General features: G+C 45.3%; 2 protein-coding genes across 2 annotated transcripts; one reads left to right on the forward strand and one right to left on the reverse strand.

Moving 5' to 3' along the window:
• Window positions 1–5,187, reverse strand: LOC104259952 (heat shock 70 kDa protein 12B-like). The gene is made up of 4 exons (XM_009815508.2): window positions 4,906–5,187; window positions 2,589–2,813; window positions 2,062–2,233; window positions 1–1,077 (listed from the first exon to the last, which is right to left on the reverse strand). Exons 1-4 carry the CDS (start codon window positions 5,185–5,187, stop codon window positions 32–34), a joined length of 1,725 nt encoding a protein of 574 aa, XP_009813810.2. The 3' UTR covers window positions 1–31.
• A 314-nt stretch (window positions 5,188–5,501) lies between these two features.
• LOC132316910 (uncharacterized) lies at window positions 5,502–12,904 on the forward strand. The gene is made up of 9 exons (XM_059816695.1): window positions 5,502–5,619; window positions 6,820–6,933; window positions 7,425–7,487; window positions 8,541–8,627; window positions 9,546–9,635; window positions 10,119–10,299; window positions 10,936–11,040; window positions 11,463–11,543; window positions 12,653–12,904. The coding sequence occupies exons 1-9, from the start codon at window positions 5,525–5,527 to the stop codon at window positions 12,902–12,904; spliced, it is 1,068 nt and encodes a 355-aa protein (XP_059672678.1). The 5' UTR covers window positions 5,502–5,524.
• The last annotated feature ends 4,267 nt before the right edge of the window (window positions 12,905–17,171 follow it).

Here is a 17,171-nt window from a genome sequence, read left to right on the forward strand (position 1 = left end):
CTATTGTCCTACTGTTCAATGTACCAAGCATTTACTCAGCTAAAAAGTCTATTATAACTGCCTGACTTTGTTTGGAAGTAGTGTCAGTACATGTGGCTTTAAATTCAGTGAGCCCAAATTTAATATCCATGTTCAGTTGGCGTTTCTTCCCCAGCTTTGTGTCTGGCATTGGCACTATACAGGAGCCAAGCCGTTCCATCCCTTCCTCATCTACATACTGAGCATCCCGCTTTTCCGTACAATAGAAAGAAAAGCAGGCATTTGTTTGATCTGGTTCTGTTGGATGGAAAGTGTAGTGGGCAACTTCATTTATATTCACTGACTCCCCAATTCCTATCAATTTCTTGAAGAGACCAGTGCAATAAATATAGCCATCAGCTTTTGAGACCCTTAGTTTATGGAAGTCATGGATAGCAGCAGCAAATTTATGACTTACTGCTATGCCATATGTCCGAGCGCTGACTCTTGAGGCAACAAGATGTGGATTGACTCCAAATAAAACAGCCCCTTTTGCAATGGCCACTTGGGCCTCCATTGGACAAAGGATATGATATTTCTTGCTGAAGGCCTGAGTGATAGCATCTCTTAAGATGATGCTAGATGCAAAGCCTCCCACAAGCAAAACATACTGGACCTTGGCCATCTCAGGCTTGTCAAGAATTTCCCTCAAAGTACGAATTATATTTTTGATGCTGTAGTCAAAAAAGCTCTTCATTTTCTCATATGTAACCATGATCATCCCATCACACCACACAGCTCCTTCTACTTTTTTGAAAAAGTGGGAGATGTCCTTCTTGCGCTCTGCCACTCTGGTCAAGTTGTAGTAGCAATGTATGTAGACCGCCTCCCTGCTAGCACAGCATTTTTGTAAGCTGAAGTTGTACATCATATGTTGTAATTCGGTAGGGTGGGTCTTTACATATTCATCCCATATGCCATCATCGAATATTTCCTTGAGGAAATCGGTGAAGTTTTCATCCACTCTGTTGCCTCCCCATCCACCTCCAGCTGCCTTGTGTAACTCCTTCAGGTAATGGTTTTCTTGGATCTCATGTACCGTGATGTCTATTGTGCCACCTATACACATAGAGACAAACACAAATTAAGTTAGCTGTTTTCTTTAAAGTACATGAGGTCCTTACTTTCCACTGAATATAATCTTACCTTCTGAACTCCTGGTTCGCAGGTGCACTTTTCTGCTGCATTCTTTTCTCACACTCACTCCTCTGCTACTGCCTACACACCTCTAGATTTCCTAAATTTACACACTTCTATTTACAAGCCTGGTCTCTCAAGGTTCCTACAGTAATTGCTGATGAGAGCTGGATGCTTTGACTTGCTCCCTGCACAAGCTGATCTTCTTTCTTATCCCAAAAGGACACTGGCCTCCTCACATAGATAGATAGTTGACTCCTGACTTTTGATATACAAGCTCTGAGTTAAGATGAGCAGTGGTGGTGAGACTCTCAGAAACTTGTGGTCCTCTTGATTTCCTGTTCAGTATTTGTTCACAATCACCAGACTGTTCTTGGCAGGAAATTCATGTCACACCAAAAAACATCACACAGGAAACCAGAGAAATTACTAAGAAGTGCTCCACCAAATATTCATAATGATTTACTCTACAGGGCCTGCCAGCTAATCTCTTTGGTCAGTTCACTGGGCACTACACTTGCTCCTATAGAGAAGGCTGTGAGCTCAAGCTATGCAACAGCACATGGGTGCACATCAGTGGCTGATGCTGGGACACGGTGCAGACTAATCTGGCACGATGGCAGGAGCTTTCGCTATGACTGTGTGGTCTGAAGTGCATGATGGCATGAGACCTTCAGTGACTTCCATTTGCTATGGATCAGGCCTTTAGCAGTCCTGTCCTTTCCTCCCATTTTTCTGCCTCCCCATGGGATCTCATTAAGTGACAAATAAAAATAAAAACCCCATGACAAGCACAGAAGTGGAGTCCAAGCTCTGGGACTGCACTGCAGACCTTTGGGGACACTGCCAAACAGCCATGTTCCGTGCTCAGGAAAGATGGTACCTGTTAAACAGGGAAAATTTTACCTCCACAGTCAACCACAATGTATTGGATCCCAGGGGAGTCTTCAAGCTTCTTCTTGTCACTGCTGTCTGCCATAAACCCTTCCTGTGGAAGCTGTTTGCACCAGAGCGATGCAGCCTCTGGCTCCAGGGCAATAATCAGCTTCTCAGAAATCATGTCAGAGATGAGTCCTGCCTAAAATCACAAGAGAGAGGTGTCAGTTCAAGGAAAGGTAGCAAGATCACCGCTGCACGAAAGCCACCTGCTAGGGAGGCTGTTCTCACCCCAGAAGCCCACGCTGGGGTGGTGGTTCTTGCCCCACTGACCTCCATGGGGCTCATTTCTACACAGTGGTGGGGGAACAGGTCAGAGCAGTTGTTACTGCCAGTTTGGGACATCCTCTCCCCCACTGCCACCGATGCGGGAGATTTCTCTCCCTGATAGACTGAAATTTGAAATATAGGTTGTTTAAATGTTGAGGAGTTCCTCTGCCTCAATGGGTAAAGAATCTCCGAAGATAATTTGAGGAAGTGGGATAACCCCTATTTACCTCTTTTGCTGCCAGCCGCATGAACTGCCTGGCAGCAGCGCTCCATATGGCCGGGACAGTAATGACCCAGGTGATCTCCCCCGGGTCACAGACGGTTTGGAAAGAGGCCTCTTGGATGGTGTTCAGGGCATGTTCCTTCAGGTAGCGCAGGCTTTCGGAAAAGACTGTCAGGGCGGGAAGCGTCTTGCCATTGCTAGCTTTCAGCTCCATGCCAGAAGTGACTTTCTACAAAAAAAGGTCTCAGCGTCACACATGGCAGTTTCAGTAAGAGACCTGTCCCCTTTGCACTAAGCACTGCACAACATATGGCACAGAAGGACGTCCTGTCTCCAAACCTGAGTAAATTCCCAGCAATGGCTTCTGTATTGTGGCGAACTGCAGCCTAATTGACACAGGTCAGCTACCAAACTGCTTACCCACAACATCTGTGATTCAATAGGCAAAATACCAATGTGGTTGATAAGTCAGCTGTTTCTCCTGGGCCAAATTTTGTAAAGACCCTGTAGATCCCCCTGAACAGCCAGTGGGGAGAATTATACTTTCTGTGTGACACCACCATACATTTCCCAGGTGTATGTATAGAAACTTCAGGCCTTTCTGGTTGCACCCATACTTCTGTGTATCACATTAACAAAATATATGCTGGACAAACACATAGACAAATAACTCTCTGGTCTGACAAAGTTTCTCTATAATGTGACCTCTTGGCTTATGTGTCTCCCTGAGTGTATCTGAAGCTTGAGGCAGGTGGCTGCTCTGACATTTTTTTAGTGTCTCCCAGGAGACCAAAACTCCCTCCATCAGTCCCTGATTGCCTGCTCTGTCTAGAAAGAGTGGGAATTGTTGCCTGTATCCAAAGAAGTTTCAGGAGCCAGCCTTCACCACACATGCTTCCCTTTGTTTTGCTTCAGCAGCCACCAAAATGGCCCTAAATTACAAGTGTTATCAACGGGATAATCAGCTCCATTAACTTGGAATCCTTTACAGCCAATGGAGAAAAACAGATAGGTTCAGGTGCTGCCCAGGTTAAATAACACACAACCAGGAATGGTGAGGTAAATCCTGTTCTGCAGGTGCAGCTACATAACAGAAAAGGAATCTATGTTCATTTTCACTTACAGTCTCATCTCCTGTCACTGTTCCTGGCTCAGTTAAGAGAGGGTGATATAAGGAAGCTGTTATGACATATCCTCCACGGACACTTTCTATGGAGATTCGGAAATAACTGCTTATGTGTCTGGGAACTGGTGTTCCCCTTTCTTGTCTCTGACCCCTTCTAATGGTTGCCCAGAGAGGTTGTGAAATCTCCATCCTTGGAGATATTTAAAAGCTGGCTAGACAATAGTCCTGGGCAACCAGGTGTAGGTGGCCTTGCTTGAGCAAGGAATTTGAAGCAGATGACCTCCAGAGGTGCCTTCCAACCTCAACCGTTCTGTGATTCTGTAATGACATTTCCCCTAAACACTTTCATCTTGGGTGCAGAGAAGTGGGGTTGAAATAAAACCTCTTTCCAGCTCCCTCTGAAAATGAGTGAGAACCCACCACTCCACAGGTGACACTGTGGCAGACCACATCATTCCCAACTTTCCTGGAGAGGAAAGTCTTCACAGAGAGGCATCCCACCTACCACCTCCCCCACATCCAGTTCAGCAATCATTGCTTAGCACTGGAGGATGCCAAAGAGCAGACATGAGACTTTGTCTGGGGCTGGCCCCGTGCTCTGGGTTATTCCATCTTTGGGAGGCCCTGTGGGACCCCAGAGCACACACAAGGAGGCCCTAAGGTAACCTAATGTTTGGCTGAATGAGCAAACCCAGAAAAAGCTGTGAACAATTCTGAACAAGGACAGAGCCTTCAGAGAGAAATGATAGCCACTACATGCTTGAAGTACAGCTAGCCACCCTTAAATTAGCTTCAGCACACCATTTCAGGGGAGGGAGAGACAAGCTAGAAGGAGGTATATAACATGGTGACCCCGAGGTTGCCTACCGCCTTTGAATTACAGGAAGCTTGACTTGTTCCCTGTCAAGGACTGAGGGCAGCTTTTCATTAAGAACAAGTATTTGCCTTCACCGAGGTGTGCAGTCAGGTTTTATTGTCTTTAGACCATGAACAGCATCATAAAGGAAGAGCCCGTGAAGTCTTTGGCTAATTAAGAAAATAAATTCTTCTTCAGTTCATCAAAATGCCCTTTGATTTCCATTCATTCATCCTCGTCAGTCAGATTTACTCAGCCCTCTTCACCAATTCCTCTAACCCCCACCACTCACATAAATGAATAGCTCTGATTCCCATTAGCAGTAACTGTTCCACCTACTGTGTTGTACAGCTTCATCTTGAAGTTCTGGAAGAAGTACCAGTTGCCAGCTTCGCTGGAGGGCAGGCTCTTGTACTTCATCACAGCATCGTAGCCAAACTTCCTGAACTCCTGCTTCTGGTTGAACAAGATGCACGTGGGCGTCTTTGGGGTCTTGAGCCCGTGCTCTGTTCCCCAGTACACCTGGCGGATTTGGTCCGTACCTGAAGCAAGGGAAAAACAGTACCCGCTGTAGGACGTGCCAAAATCTATAGCAATGACAAATACTGACTTGCTGGCCATGGCTGATGGCAGCGCAGAGGTGCAAATCTCGGGGAGCTACAGAAGAGTCAACAGATGAGACTGAGATGAAACTGAAACTGCTCTGGCTGATACTGCAGGGTGAAGTCCCCTGCCTCGACTTTATTGGCTGGAGAGAGATATGATACTAGATGCAGTGCAAAGAAAGGGTGCCTTTTCCTGTAAAAAGGAAGGGCTTGTTGCTGTTATTTATAGCAGAAAAGTCCCCCTGTGAAAGCAAGGAAGTGCGTGGTGCTTGCAGTATCTTCCTGTGCTCCTGGCAGCACGGTCCTCTGTGCTGCCACTCATTTCTGCAAACATTTTCTGCTGCTGTAAAGACATGGATATACGCAAGTTTTCTTCCTACAGCAGAACAGAGGTGTCTGAAGGACAGTATAAGGGTGCTGATCCTAGAGAGACTGAAGAAGGCGGCAGGTATGTTGCACAGGAATGTCTCTGGCTAAACTTACCAAGCATAACCTTAGCAGGTCTGAATATTTCTACAAAGTCCCTTGGGGGGTTGCAACGAGGGACTGCAAACATTTCCCGACTGTGAAATATTTCAGTAAAAGCTCTGTTTTCTACTTTCTATCCATCACAGGGATGGTTAATTTCCTCAAATTCAGCTCAAGTTCAGCTCCAAAGAGTGAGGCAGATCTTAAACGGGTATGAGAAGAAGGGAAACTGGAAAGAACAGCATAAATAGTGTAACAGATCCTGGACTTCAGGGACTCGGTCTCTGAGCTCATCAGTTTTGCAGGGAAAGGCTGACTTACATGCAGATTTTATACTGGATTGTTGAGCTTAAAGAGAAAAAACATGTCCTCAGTGAAAGATTGGAAATTAAGTGATTTAACTAAAAAGGAATCCATCCAAGTACACAAATCCAAAATCCGTTTCAGCAGGAGAGGAGCAAGGAGGTGCTGAGAGAGAGGGGCAGGACAGTGACTTGCAGTAGCCATGCAGACTTGGATCAGCATAAACTGGTGGTGAAGCCTCATGCTTAGGCTTTCTCTGATGTTGCCTTGCTGCAGGAAGGAGCTTGTTGACTGCTCCACCTGTATCCAAGCTGCAGGAGCACCTCAGCCTGGGTTTGTCTCTGCAGTAACAGTTGATGTTTGGGATCCTCATTAGGAAATAGGGCACAGAGCAGTTGTAGGAATGAAAATTAACTTGAGAACATATAGTTTTGTTCTTCTCTTTTTAAGAAACCCACACCCGTACATTGCAGTTGATTTCAGCAGAATAGCCACCTGCATTTGCTGTTCCTCACACTCTGCACATCTGGGTTGAGTTTGTTTTTCGGGAGTTGTCCCTGTATCCCGCCCACTTCATCCAGTGCTAATGATTGCTCAAATCCTCCCACCTATTTTTTGTGAACCCTGGCCTGTGCAGTCCTCTGAACTGTGCCAGGCATCCTCTGGGAGAGTGCTAGCTCACTTGTGCCAAAACTGCATCCAGGAGTGTGCTGGGCCATAATATGCCCTGGAGCCTGTACCCTGGCTCTGATCTATTCACTAGCCTGAATGTAGCCATGGAGCCTCTGCTCATGGGGCTGTCTTTTATAAGGTACTGTTTAGAGGATGTGATTTTTTTCCCCTTCACTTTAAGAATTCTATTTTCTTTTTTCCTCAGACAAATGTTTGACAGCCCGTGGCAACCATCAGCCTGTGGAGACAAGACTGCAAGGCTGGAGGCATTATGTCATGATCTGACAGAAAGGCTCACACAGGTGGAAAAAGAAATAAGGTGAGTCTGGTGACCAGAAAGTACAGTGTTTAGCATGGTCCCTGACAATCAGACGTAGCTGGTGTATGCTAGGACAGGTTGGACAGAAGATTACAAATAAGCCAGACACATGGAGGGCTCTGGGTTAGCACCAACTTTTGTCTGGGCTATATTGGAAACCCAAAGCCAATTTACAGAAGCTGTTTGATCTGCTTCATATAATATGCAGATCTTACACTTTCAGAGTATTTTCGTTGCACTATTGGTACTGCCTGGTGTTGCAGTATTTCATTTGCACTATTGGTACTGACTCATAAAATCACAAACCACCTACCTGGCAAAGCACAGCCTTCAGAAGTTTTGGTATATAGATATTTTTTTTTCCCCTATGGGCTGATCAGGAATTGGGAGGAAGTTTAGCTTGTGCATTTCTTAGGACTTTAATGGATACTTGCCTACTGACTGTAATGTGTTTTATTATTTCTTTGTTCCCCTGATGAACTGATGGACAGTAAGAAAAGAGTTTGGTCTAACTCTGTTGATACTCGACTACAATTTCTGGAGAGCTGCCACAGGTAATGTGATTCTTTATAATAAGAATATATATAAGAGGGGAAAAATCATAAATGTTTCTGCAACCGTAACTGAAACATACTCAAGCCTTGGTTATCACAGCCCTGTCCTGCAGGGGAGACCAAATTTTCATTCTCCTGTTTGACTGCATTGTCATGGCCAGGCATGAGCTGCCTCTGAAACAGGTTTGTCTTGGAGTGCAGATCAGGGTACATGACCAGGGCACATGACATGAAAACGTGTCATGTCGTGAGATGAACTTTCATTTCTGTGCAAATACTTCTCTGAATAGGAAATGGCTGCCTTAACAACAGCCGCTCTCAAGATAAAGGCATCCAGCCTAATACAGAAAGGGGAAGTGGTAAAAGCAGCTCTGAGGGCTCTGAGTAGGTGTGCAGAGGCAGTCCTGTGTTTTCGTCATGAAAACTGCCCTCTTAAGAGGTAGGCAAGTGCTGAGGGAAGGCATAGTGGCTGCGATACTGGCAAGAAGAAGGGAAGCTTTTAATCAGGAGGAGAGAAAAAGAAATAATAGCCTCAATAATAGTGTCTTGGGGATAAAATGCCAACATAAATCATTCTCAGTGTCTAAGGCCAGGAGTGAATAAACGTCAAATAGTATAGCTGGATTTCCATGCCCTTCCTGAACAGCTTTGTGGAGAAGAGGCTTTCCTGTTGAGATTTCCATGAAGACAAGCTGTGGTATTTTAAAGTTTCTGATCATGGCTAGAGTATCTCTGGGGTCATGAAGGGTTTGCAGGTGTGCAGTCATGGCTAGCCTGGTAGTGGAGGAATACTCGCACTTTCTGAAACCTTGGAGCTTTCTTCCGGAATGGCTCAAGTTTGAGACTTGGGCTGATGTAAGGCAAGGGTTCCCAGACACTGGACCTAGATTCAAATGATGACCAAGCTCAGTCACTTGTGTCCCTGAGTTTGTTTGCCTAATTATAGAAGGCTGTCAGGAAACCAGTCTAGATAACCTCCCAAATTCAGGTCCTCATTCTTGGTTTGTTCCCAGGTCTGTCTGCTTAACATAGATTGTTTTCTTCCATCTCTAGGCAGCACGCTGCATCTGATCATTACAAGACACAGGAGACCAGTAACCCTGATCCTCCTTACCAGGAGAGACACAGGAGCTGTCAGGAGTGAGTATTGGATTTTTCTGAATTTCCTCTTAGTGTTGTCCTTTCACCCACAGCCAGTCATCTTTCTCTGCTATGCATAATACATCTACCACCTCCAAGGTTAGAAAAGCTCTGAACACAACATTTCTGTGTGGAGTAATGAAGGTAATTTAATTGACAGAGCACAAACTTGATGGGATAATTCACAAGATCAGAATATTAATATAAGATCGTATGGCTTACTCTGAAAGGAGGGGAAGGAAACATGGGACAAGAGCTCTCCTTTATATTAGGGCTGCATGTACTTGTTCTGAGATCTGTTACACAGAAGAGACAATCTCTAAAAACCTCTGGTGAATGATAAGAAGCAAAAAAAAATTCCAGCACTTTTAGTGTGTGAGTCTGCCATCAACCTAGGGTCATCATGTGTAGAGGGTTTTTTTAAGCTCTAGTAGTATCACCTGAAGAGCAGGCATTAGAAACGGGAGAATTTCACCTGCTGGAGGAATAGGAGACTGACATTACCCAGACATTTGTGGAGAAAGGAATCGAGGAGAACAGAACTCTCGGGAGGGTTTGGGGTATTTGGTGCTAATGTTTTGATGTTAAAGATGGAGACAACAACTAGAGAAAAGACAAGAGGAGATTCTATCAAGTGGAGAATACTTGTGTTTTCTTCAAGCCTTCAACCTCTGATCTCACAAGCTCACCTCCCTTTCTTCTGATGTAAATAACTTTCCTCCTGATTTGAGCATAAATCCTAGATGGGGGTTTTCAGGAGAGTTTGTTAAGCTCCCCTGCAGTTTTTCTTGGGTGCTCTGTGCTTTCCCACCTCATGGCTTTTTTGCTGGAATTCAGACTATTCAATACAGGCAAGTCCACTGTTGTCCCAGTGTCCAAGTACAGACAAAGAGATCTCACAAAAGAAATCTGTTCCAGAGCATTTCCTGGAGAGGTCACCCAAAAAGAGCTTCAGGAGAAAGAAGACTATAAGAAGCTGAAAGAGAAGATCAGAGAGCTAGAGGCAAGGTAAGGTATTTATTCAGATTTCTGATGCCATGTGTGTTTCTACACTGAAGAGCCACATACTTCTTGCTTCCTCCAGTCCTTAGAGACTCTTTGTTTCTGAGCAGACAGCCAAGACACCATGTCCCCAGGCTTTCAACCTGCCAGCATCTCTTTGTAACTGAATTCTGGAAGATGGCTTGGATTGTTCTGGAAAGGGAAGGAGATATTCCCAGGGTGAACATGTTAATAAAAGAAATCAGCCTACAGTGACATAGTTGAAATGCCACTGTTTGACCAAAGTCCACTGTGATCATGCAAAACTCAGCTGAGAAAGCACTATTTTCCACAAAAAAGCTGCTTGGCAGCTATGTAATATAGTTGAGAAGTGCACTGTAGAAAACATGGGATTCATGAAATAGATTCATAACATGCTGTAAAATAGTTATGCTTATTCATTGTTTCATCTTGTCTTAGCTAAGTTTTTTAATATCCTTCTTGCCCTAGAAACAAAGAGCTCTTGTCAAAAGCAATGGGCATGCACAAGAACTCTGAGAACATGAATGACCCTTCGCGTTTGTCTGCTGTGCTGCAGATGTATGAGATGCTCAGGCTACATGACTGGGAAAAATTCAGGAGCTCCACAGCCTCCTATTTGACATATAAAAATGGCAGCAGTGTAATTAAGGTTTGTTCATGTCCATTTTCTCAATCTGACTATTAGCAGATCAATATGGTGTAGCCAGTATAGCAGGCTTTGAGTATTAGTATTTCTGTATTAGACAGGGCTGAGGACTAAGTTTGGGGCTCTGATTTCACAGTCCAGCAGGGCCTGTGTAACAACGTAGAGAGCAAACTGATGGTGACCTGCTTCCTCCTGCCTTTCAGAAGGGCACATTCAAATTCTAGTCGCATATCTCACCCATGTTAAGCACAAGTGGGAAAACATAGTCCAGTTTCCTTATGGTTAACGCTTTAAGTACTAGATGGGAGACCTCGTTCTGATGTCTGACTCACTGTTCTGATGCTGGGGGGATCTGAAGGAAAATACCAGAATGGTACACCTTAAAGGATGAGACTGAGATGAGGCCATTATTAGCATTGATTTTAATGATAAGGCCCCACAGATGCTGAAGAATGGGCTTCAACATGCAAACAGCTCGATTAAACAGTATATTTCCCAGGTATTGAAGACATATTTCAATCAATTAGTGGCCCTACAATTTACTTTAATGGGGACGTTGTTTCAGCACATGCTTTCCATACTACACCTCTCGTTTCACTGTGATTGCTGCTGTAATCAGCTGTTATCTTTGCACTGCAGAAGCTGTTTGATGCCTCTGAGAAGGATATACAGCAGAGAATAACTAACGTATTTGAAGTTCTTGACATTCCACCTTCAAATGATGCTATGACCAACAGCAAACAGGTAGTTCATGCTTCTGCGTAACTGGACCCAGGCAGTGGGATAAACGGGCCATCTGTGTCTGTCATTCATTTATAACTTAGCTTCTGCTAGGAACACTGCTCAAAATATACTAGCAATGACAGTGGGGATAACTTATGAGCTGAGAGGGATGGGGGTGTGGAAAGCTGAGTTCCAGCAACCTTTCTGTGTCCCACGATACACAGATATACACTGCATGTCTGAATTGTCCAGCTGGCTGAGGCACATACACGAGTGCAGAAAGCATTTTCCAGCTCTGTGTTGCTTTTATGGGACCTTCCTCCAAAGCTTGAAATGGGCGGCTTCTCCATTGCTGATTGACACAATCTGAGAAACAAAAATTCCCAGTGCTCCTGGCCACACCACACCCTAACCGTCTGCTTTGTGCTGTGCTTGGTTTGTAGAGGATGATACAAGAGATAAGGAATCTCTTCAGATATTCCTATTACCAAAACCACTCAGAGTTTTACAGCAAAATTGTCATGGTGAGTAAAGATGCAGCCTGGGAACAGGGGCGGTGGTTCAATTTTCTGGTGCAGCTTGGTATTTAAAAAAATTGGAGGTCTCTCTTCTGTTTGGGGTTGTTTTCCATTTGTGGTGAGGGTCTTCCAGCCCATATGCTCCCAAAATATTCTCATGGGCATGCATAGAGGTACATGTAACCTTGTAAGGGAGATACAAAGCTGCACCGCAGGACAAGGCAGGGCAGTGCCCTTACCAACAAGGGCACAGTCCTACCAGACCCAAGCAAGGTGCAAAGAGCTGGGCCGGTGGTGGTGATCAAGGTCAGCCACAGACCAGTGATCACTGAGCAAACCCACAGTGACCAGGCAGGTCAAGACCCAGCTGGGATGTTGATCTGTGGATCAGGGTCAGCAAGGCGCTGGGCACAGGCATCCCGACATCACAGCTCAGACAAGCATCCAGCCACCACTGAGCTTGAATCACCTCCCAGGCCAAGTGGCAGAGGGTCTGTGGGTGCAGATGAGGCTTCTCATAACTCCTTCTCACACCACCCTTTCTGACAGCTTAGCTGTTTTCACAGCAGTCAAATCCAAGGTTATATGGCCATGCTGTACCATAGCTGACCCTGAACACAAGCAGCCAAACCCCTGGTGAGGCAGGGGAAAGCTTGCAGAGACTGCTGGTGTGCACAGAGCCCTGATACTTGCTATCCAAATGGACTATAGTCTAGTATTTTTTTCTGGGAAATATATATATGTGTGTCTGTGTGTCATATATCACATGTATATGAAGCTTCCAAAGAGCAGCTTCCCCCTTTAGCAGCTTGCTGGGCCTTTCCAAGAGCTCAGCCTTATCAAGCTCTTTGCAGATCTTTCTATGAGGAAATAGAGGCAGTTGCTGGATGCTGGAACAATCCAGAAGCCAGGACTTAGCAAATAAAAGAACCTTTAAAGTGACCCTGGGACCTCTGCCTGTCCCACTCAAATGGTACCATCAGCTTTGACAAATTAAGTTCTTCAGTGCTTAGTTCACGTGGAGCAGCTGCACAGAACGAGAGCAGGGAGGCAGTGTAACATTACATCAACATAGTATTACAAAGCTTTGAAAATTGTTCTCACTTGATTTTCAGCAAGCTGGCGTTGACCTGAAAACTGCCATTCAAAGACAGTTCACACTGCAGTGCTGCAAAACTTACTGTTTGCTGCTTCTTCAGGACCCACCAGTTAAAGCTGAGTGGAACCTACAGGAAAGCTCGATTGAATATTTGGAGCACGTGGACAAGAAAGGCTGGGAGCACTGGAGAAAACCAGCATTTTTGTGGCCCATAATGAAATGTGGGGATGAAGTCATTGTGAAAGGTGTAGTCTGGGATGAAAAGTAGCCTGACTTCAGAGTCAAGCTACTCACTTATATGACTATAAGAAGATGAAACAGCTGCTGTGCATTATGCTGCTTTTCTTTCTCCCATGAAGTGCCTGCTTTTCAGAGCTGGTAAGTTAGACACTCCTGGCTTGGGACACCTAGGATAAATAATTTACAAACATACATTAAAAATTGAAGACGTTTGTCTCAGCAGCATGCATACATTCTGTGTAACATTTGTGCCTTGCTGTCTCTAAACAGCACTTGTGTGGAAAGAGAATCTGTGTTTCTAGTCTATCTTACCTGCTCTTCACAAGTGCTTATGACATATTGTGGGGATCTCAGCCACGCTGTGGAGGCACTTGCCTCCTCACCAACAGCATGTGGTAGGACCAGCACTTTGCAGGACCCCTAACAGCAGTGGTATCACTGCACTCCTGCATCTATAGCAGGTACACAAACTACAGGCTCATGCTTTCTGCTAATGAATGAGCAGTGAGGATGAAGATGGCCTGCTGGAAAACAGGCCTCCTTCTTGGGTACTTAACTAAGAAAGAGATCAAGGCACTAAAAGACAAGGCTCACAAAGGCTACGACGGACTCTCAGAAGACTGGTGTGCATAGGTATGTGTACCTAGACACTGAGGCCCACTCTTATATGCCAAAAGGCCACTTGTGTCCACACAAATGCCACCTGCCTGTTAGTACTCAGCTGCTTTCCCACATCTGTACAATCTACCACTCCATGGCCCTTCAGCTACATACCTGCCACAGCTCTTGATCAAAGTGCTCTAAAAGCTGTATTTCACAGTGTGAGGGGGATACAGTGAGACAAATGCATGTTTATGTGCTTATGTGACAAAATATTCAGTGAGAATCTTGAGATTTGCCAAATAAAAAAAGACTGGAAATCCTACTGTGTGCCTGCCAAGTCCTTTCCTCCAGTTCTGCTTTCTAGTTCAGCAGTTTCCTTGGCTGCACCAACTCCCTGGCATTTTCTCGAGAGCACCCAGAAAGAAAGGCAAATTTCTGTGCAGGTCTCTGCAAGCAAATTGCTCTGCTTCTCTCAGGAATCCACTATTCTGTGAGCATGTTGCAGGTCACTGACAACATAAGCTGGGATCCAGGTATGTGCAAGAAAATTGGCTTTTAGAAAACCAGACTATTCTGAGAAACTGACTGTAGAAGACCTTTACTGGAAATATTTATTATGAAATAGAGTAGGTGAATTAAAATTACATATGCACCATATTTCCTACAACTTTCACAAAAAGAAAGAACCACAATAGTTAGTTTTTAATTCCTTGTAAGGTGTTGCAGTCTAAGGTAGGCAGTGCATTAACACTTCATCGTGTCCAGGCTTTAGAAGGTAAATGACAGGCAAGTTGTCCAATACCAGCAAGTAGGAGCTTCAGCATGAGCCTGAGCCAAATGCCATGTGATTATATAGGTGTAATAATACCTATATGGCAAGCTGCCATGCGCTAGTTATTACCTGCTTAGAAATTCTGTTAACCTAATTTTTAAGACCCTGTGGCTCCTTGAGTCAGTTCTGTGGATCAGTTTTATCTCTGAAGCTTATTGCTTCTGGAGCTTCCTATTTATGGTTCTTTCCTTTGATTTTTCTTTCCTTAACATCTTTTTTACTTGCTTTAGGCTAAAACACTCAAGTTACAAAGCTTTATATTTCAAAGGCTGTTTAAAAGCCTTTAGAAGGCTACAAGCACTGCTGCATCCTTTCTAGCAGGTTTTACACGCACTTCCTAGTCTTTCTTAACAGCAGGAGCAGACTTTGTGCTCTGTCTGTACAGCACCTAGCAGAATCCAGCAGACTTGGGCTCTGGGGTACTGCTGAAACATATTTTCCCTGTTACGTACGCTCAGCTGATCTCAAAGGAGCAACAATTTCCCCCTCCCTGCAAAAGGTGTCATTTGGCCTAGAGTGCAGTAGCGCAGAAACAGTGAATGGGCTGCCTCCTTTCTGTGCAGCTACAGGACTTTTAAGGGCTCACAACAGGCCAGGTACTTATTCCGTTAGCGACAAAGGTCCACTGATTGCCACAAAGTGTCTTTGTGTGTGCAATTTCCCAATTGCCAGACTCTTGCATCTGCAAACAACAACATCTAAGCCCGTGATTCAACACAACCTCTTTTCCCAGCTCTTGATGTTTGAGGGTGAGAGTTCACCCGGGCTGAACATCCCAGGCACTGGTGTGGTGAGTTAGGTCACACATTTGGTGTGGGTTGCATTCGTTAAACCACTCCTACCAGCAAAGCGAGAGATGCGGGATTTGAGTATCCAATGTCCCAGCTAAGTCTAAGCGCTTTGGAGCAATCAACAAAACACCATTGTTCTAGAAAGGTCCCTGGGGGCAGGGATAATCATTACGGCTGCTGCTGCCCTGTCCTGAGGTAGCCTGAAGCCTCCAAACAAGAGTGTCCCTGAAGAACAGGTTGAGTCACACAGATACATCCTGCCTTCCTCCATGTGTACAGGATGCAATCATGAGACAACCCAGAGATGTCTTCGCTTCCTTCTTTGGCTCTATACCATCATTAAGAGACTTGGAGAAATGCTATTGCTACTGCTGAAATGTTGTTCTCCCACAGCTTCTTCCACCCTGTACCTCTTGGGGGCAAGCGGACTCTTCCGTGGCCTGAAGAAGTATATTGTATTTCCCACCACCTCCTCCCCCTCCTCCCCTCCCTTTTTGTCAGTCAACACAACCATGCAAAAGCCTCCCCCTCACTTGGTCTCATTTGCTATCTAAACCAAACTACGACAGTTCTGACCTAGACTTTGTTCAAATCTCAGTGGAGGCCCCGAGACCCTTTCCCTGCTCATAGAGTCTTCATCCAGAAGAAGCGGGGCAAGTCTACCCATATTTCTACATCTTACATCTCACAGGTGGATGGCAAACAATGGGAGTCTAAGTTTGCTCCTCCCTGCCAGAGACAACATCTCCTGCAAGACAAGAGCGCCGTACAAATGAATTCACATAGCCAAGTGGGTTAGATCCTCCACCTGGTATCTGGAAAGGATTCCTCTGTGTTACACTATCATCCTACCAGCGTTGCAGGATTATCCCTGGACCTGAGGCGCAGTGGCTTTTCTTCAGCTCTGTAGGATGCAACTAGTAGCTATCTCAGTCCTTCAGACTTCGGTGAGAGATCTGTCTGTCTGCTCCCACCAAAGACCCAGCCCAAGTATTCTCTTCCCTTCTGCTCTCCCCACTGTCCAGAGAGGGAGAAAGAGCCCGTTCCCAGTGGAATTTTAAAATATCACTCATATCCTGGTAGAGACATTGACTGAAACATCAGCAGCACACTCAGTGCTCCACTTCTGGCACCCAACACTACAACTTGTCTAAGAAAAGTTTTTCTAGTACCCTCACTGAAGTGAGAGAGGTAAAGGTTAGACCGTGCCACTGGACATAGTACTGAAGAATACCATAAACAATGCATCAGGCTGTGGCCTCCCCCAGCTTTTGGGGTGTTGCTGATAGCTCTGTCTTCAGACCACTGTACAGACCTGGTTATTCACTTTACATGCTAGTAAACCGCAAGGCCAGCTGGGATGGATAAATGGGAAGTATCCTGTGTTTGGCTTCTCCTGCCTCTCCTGCACAAGTCTGTCACTTTTTACCTCCTACTCTGCAGCAGCAACATCCCATAACTTCAGTGATGCTCAGTGCTTCTGGTGAACTGATCTTACACTGCATTAGCTAAGTAATTTGGAAGACGTGCAGACAATGTCTGAGATCTCAACCTTGTGCATAGCTGGCATCTATTGCTCTATAACCAAAAGAGCCCCAGTTTCTGGAGGGTAAGATATCTTCTGTCAGAGGAAAAGTATGCCAGCAGTTGTAATCCATGGATATCTGCTTAGCTGTTAGCTGTGTTTTGACCTTTTCTCTCTCTGTGACGTACTTTCATTTATTTCACACATGCAGGAAGCTTTGGTGAGAGAACAGAGGGGTCAGTGAGCCAGGGGATTTGTCTCTTGTCCCTCAGTCTCTTACTTTCTAACAGCTGCAAAGGACCAGGGTTCAAGGGTTCAGACACAGAGAGAGAGAAAGTACAAACAGATGCTTTGGCTCTGAGCAAGTCCCCTGCCCATTGACAGAAAGCAACAGGAGCAGTACGCAGGAGGCTCAGCTCTTGGAAGAAGGAGCAAGCCAGCCTTGTGATTATCCAGTGGACCCCATTTAGATCATTAGAAGTACCTGGTCAGTGCTGTTAGTAGTGCCCTTAGGGCCTCGGAGTTGGGGGTGTGGGGGTGGGGG

This window comes from Gavia stellata, chromosome 4 (assembly GCF_030936135.1).
Source record: "Gavia stellata isolate bGavSte3 chromosome 4, bGavSte3.hap2, whole genome shotgun sequence".
Classification (NCBI taxonomy): domain Eukaryota; kingdom Metazoa; phylum Chordata; class Aves; order Gaviiformes; family Gaviidae; genus Gavia; species Gavia stellata.

Coding starts and splice junctions, on each gene's coding strand:
- LOC104259952 (XM_009815508.2), bottom strand. CDS start 5,187: ATGGCCAGCAAGTCAGTATTTGTCATTGCTATAGATTTTGGCACGTCC. Junction 2,234..2,588: donor TGCGGCTGGCAGCAAAAGAG/GTAAATAGGGGT, acceptor TTGTGATTTTAG/GCAGGACTCATCTCTGACAT. Junction 1,078..2,061: donor CATTGTGGTTGACTGTGGAG/GTAAAATTTTCC, acceptor CTATGTGTATAG/GTGGCACAATAGACATCACG.
- LOC132316910 (XM_059816695.1), top strand. CDS start 5,525: ATGGATATACGCAAGTTTTCTTCCTACAGCAGAACAGAGGTGTCTGAA. Junction 6,934..7,424: donor CAGGTGGAAAAAGAAATAAG/GTGAGTCTGGTG, acceptor ACTGATGGACAG/TAAGAAAAGAGTTTGGTCTA. Junction 9,636..10,118: donor ATCAGAGAGCTAGAGGCAAG/GTAAGGTATTTA, acceptor TTCTTGCCCTAG/AAACAAAGAGCTCTTGTCAA.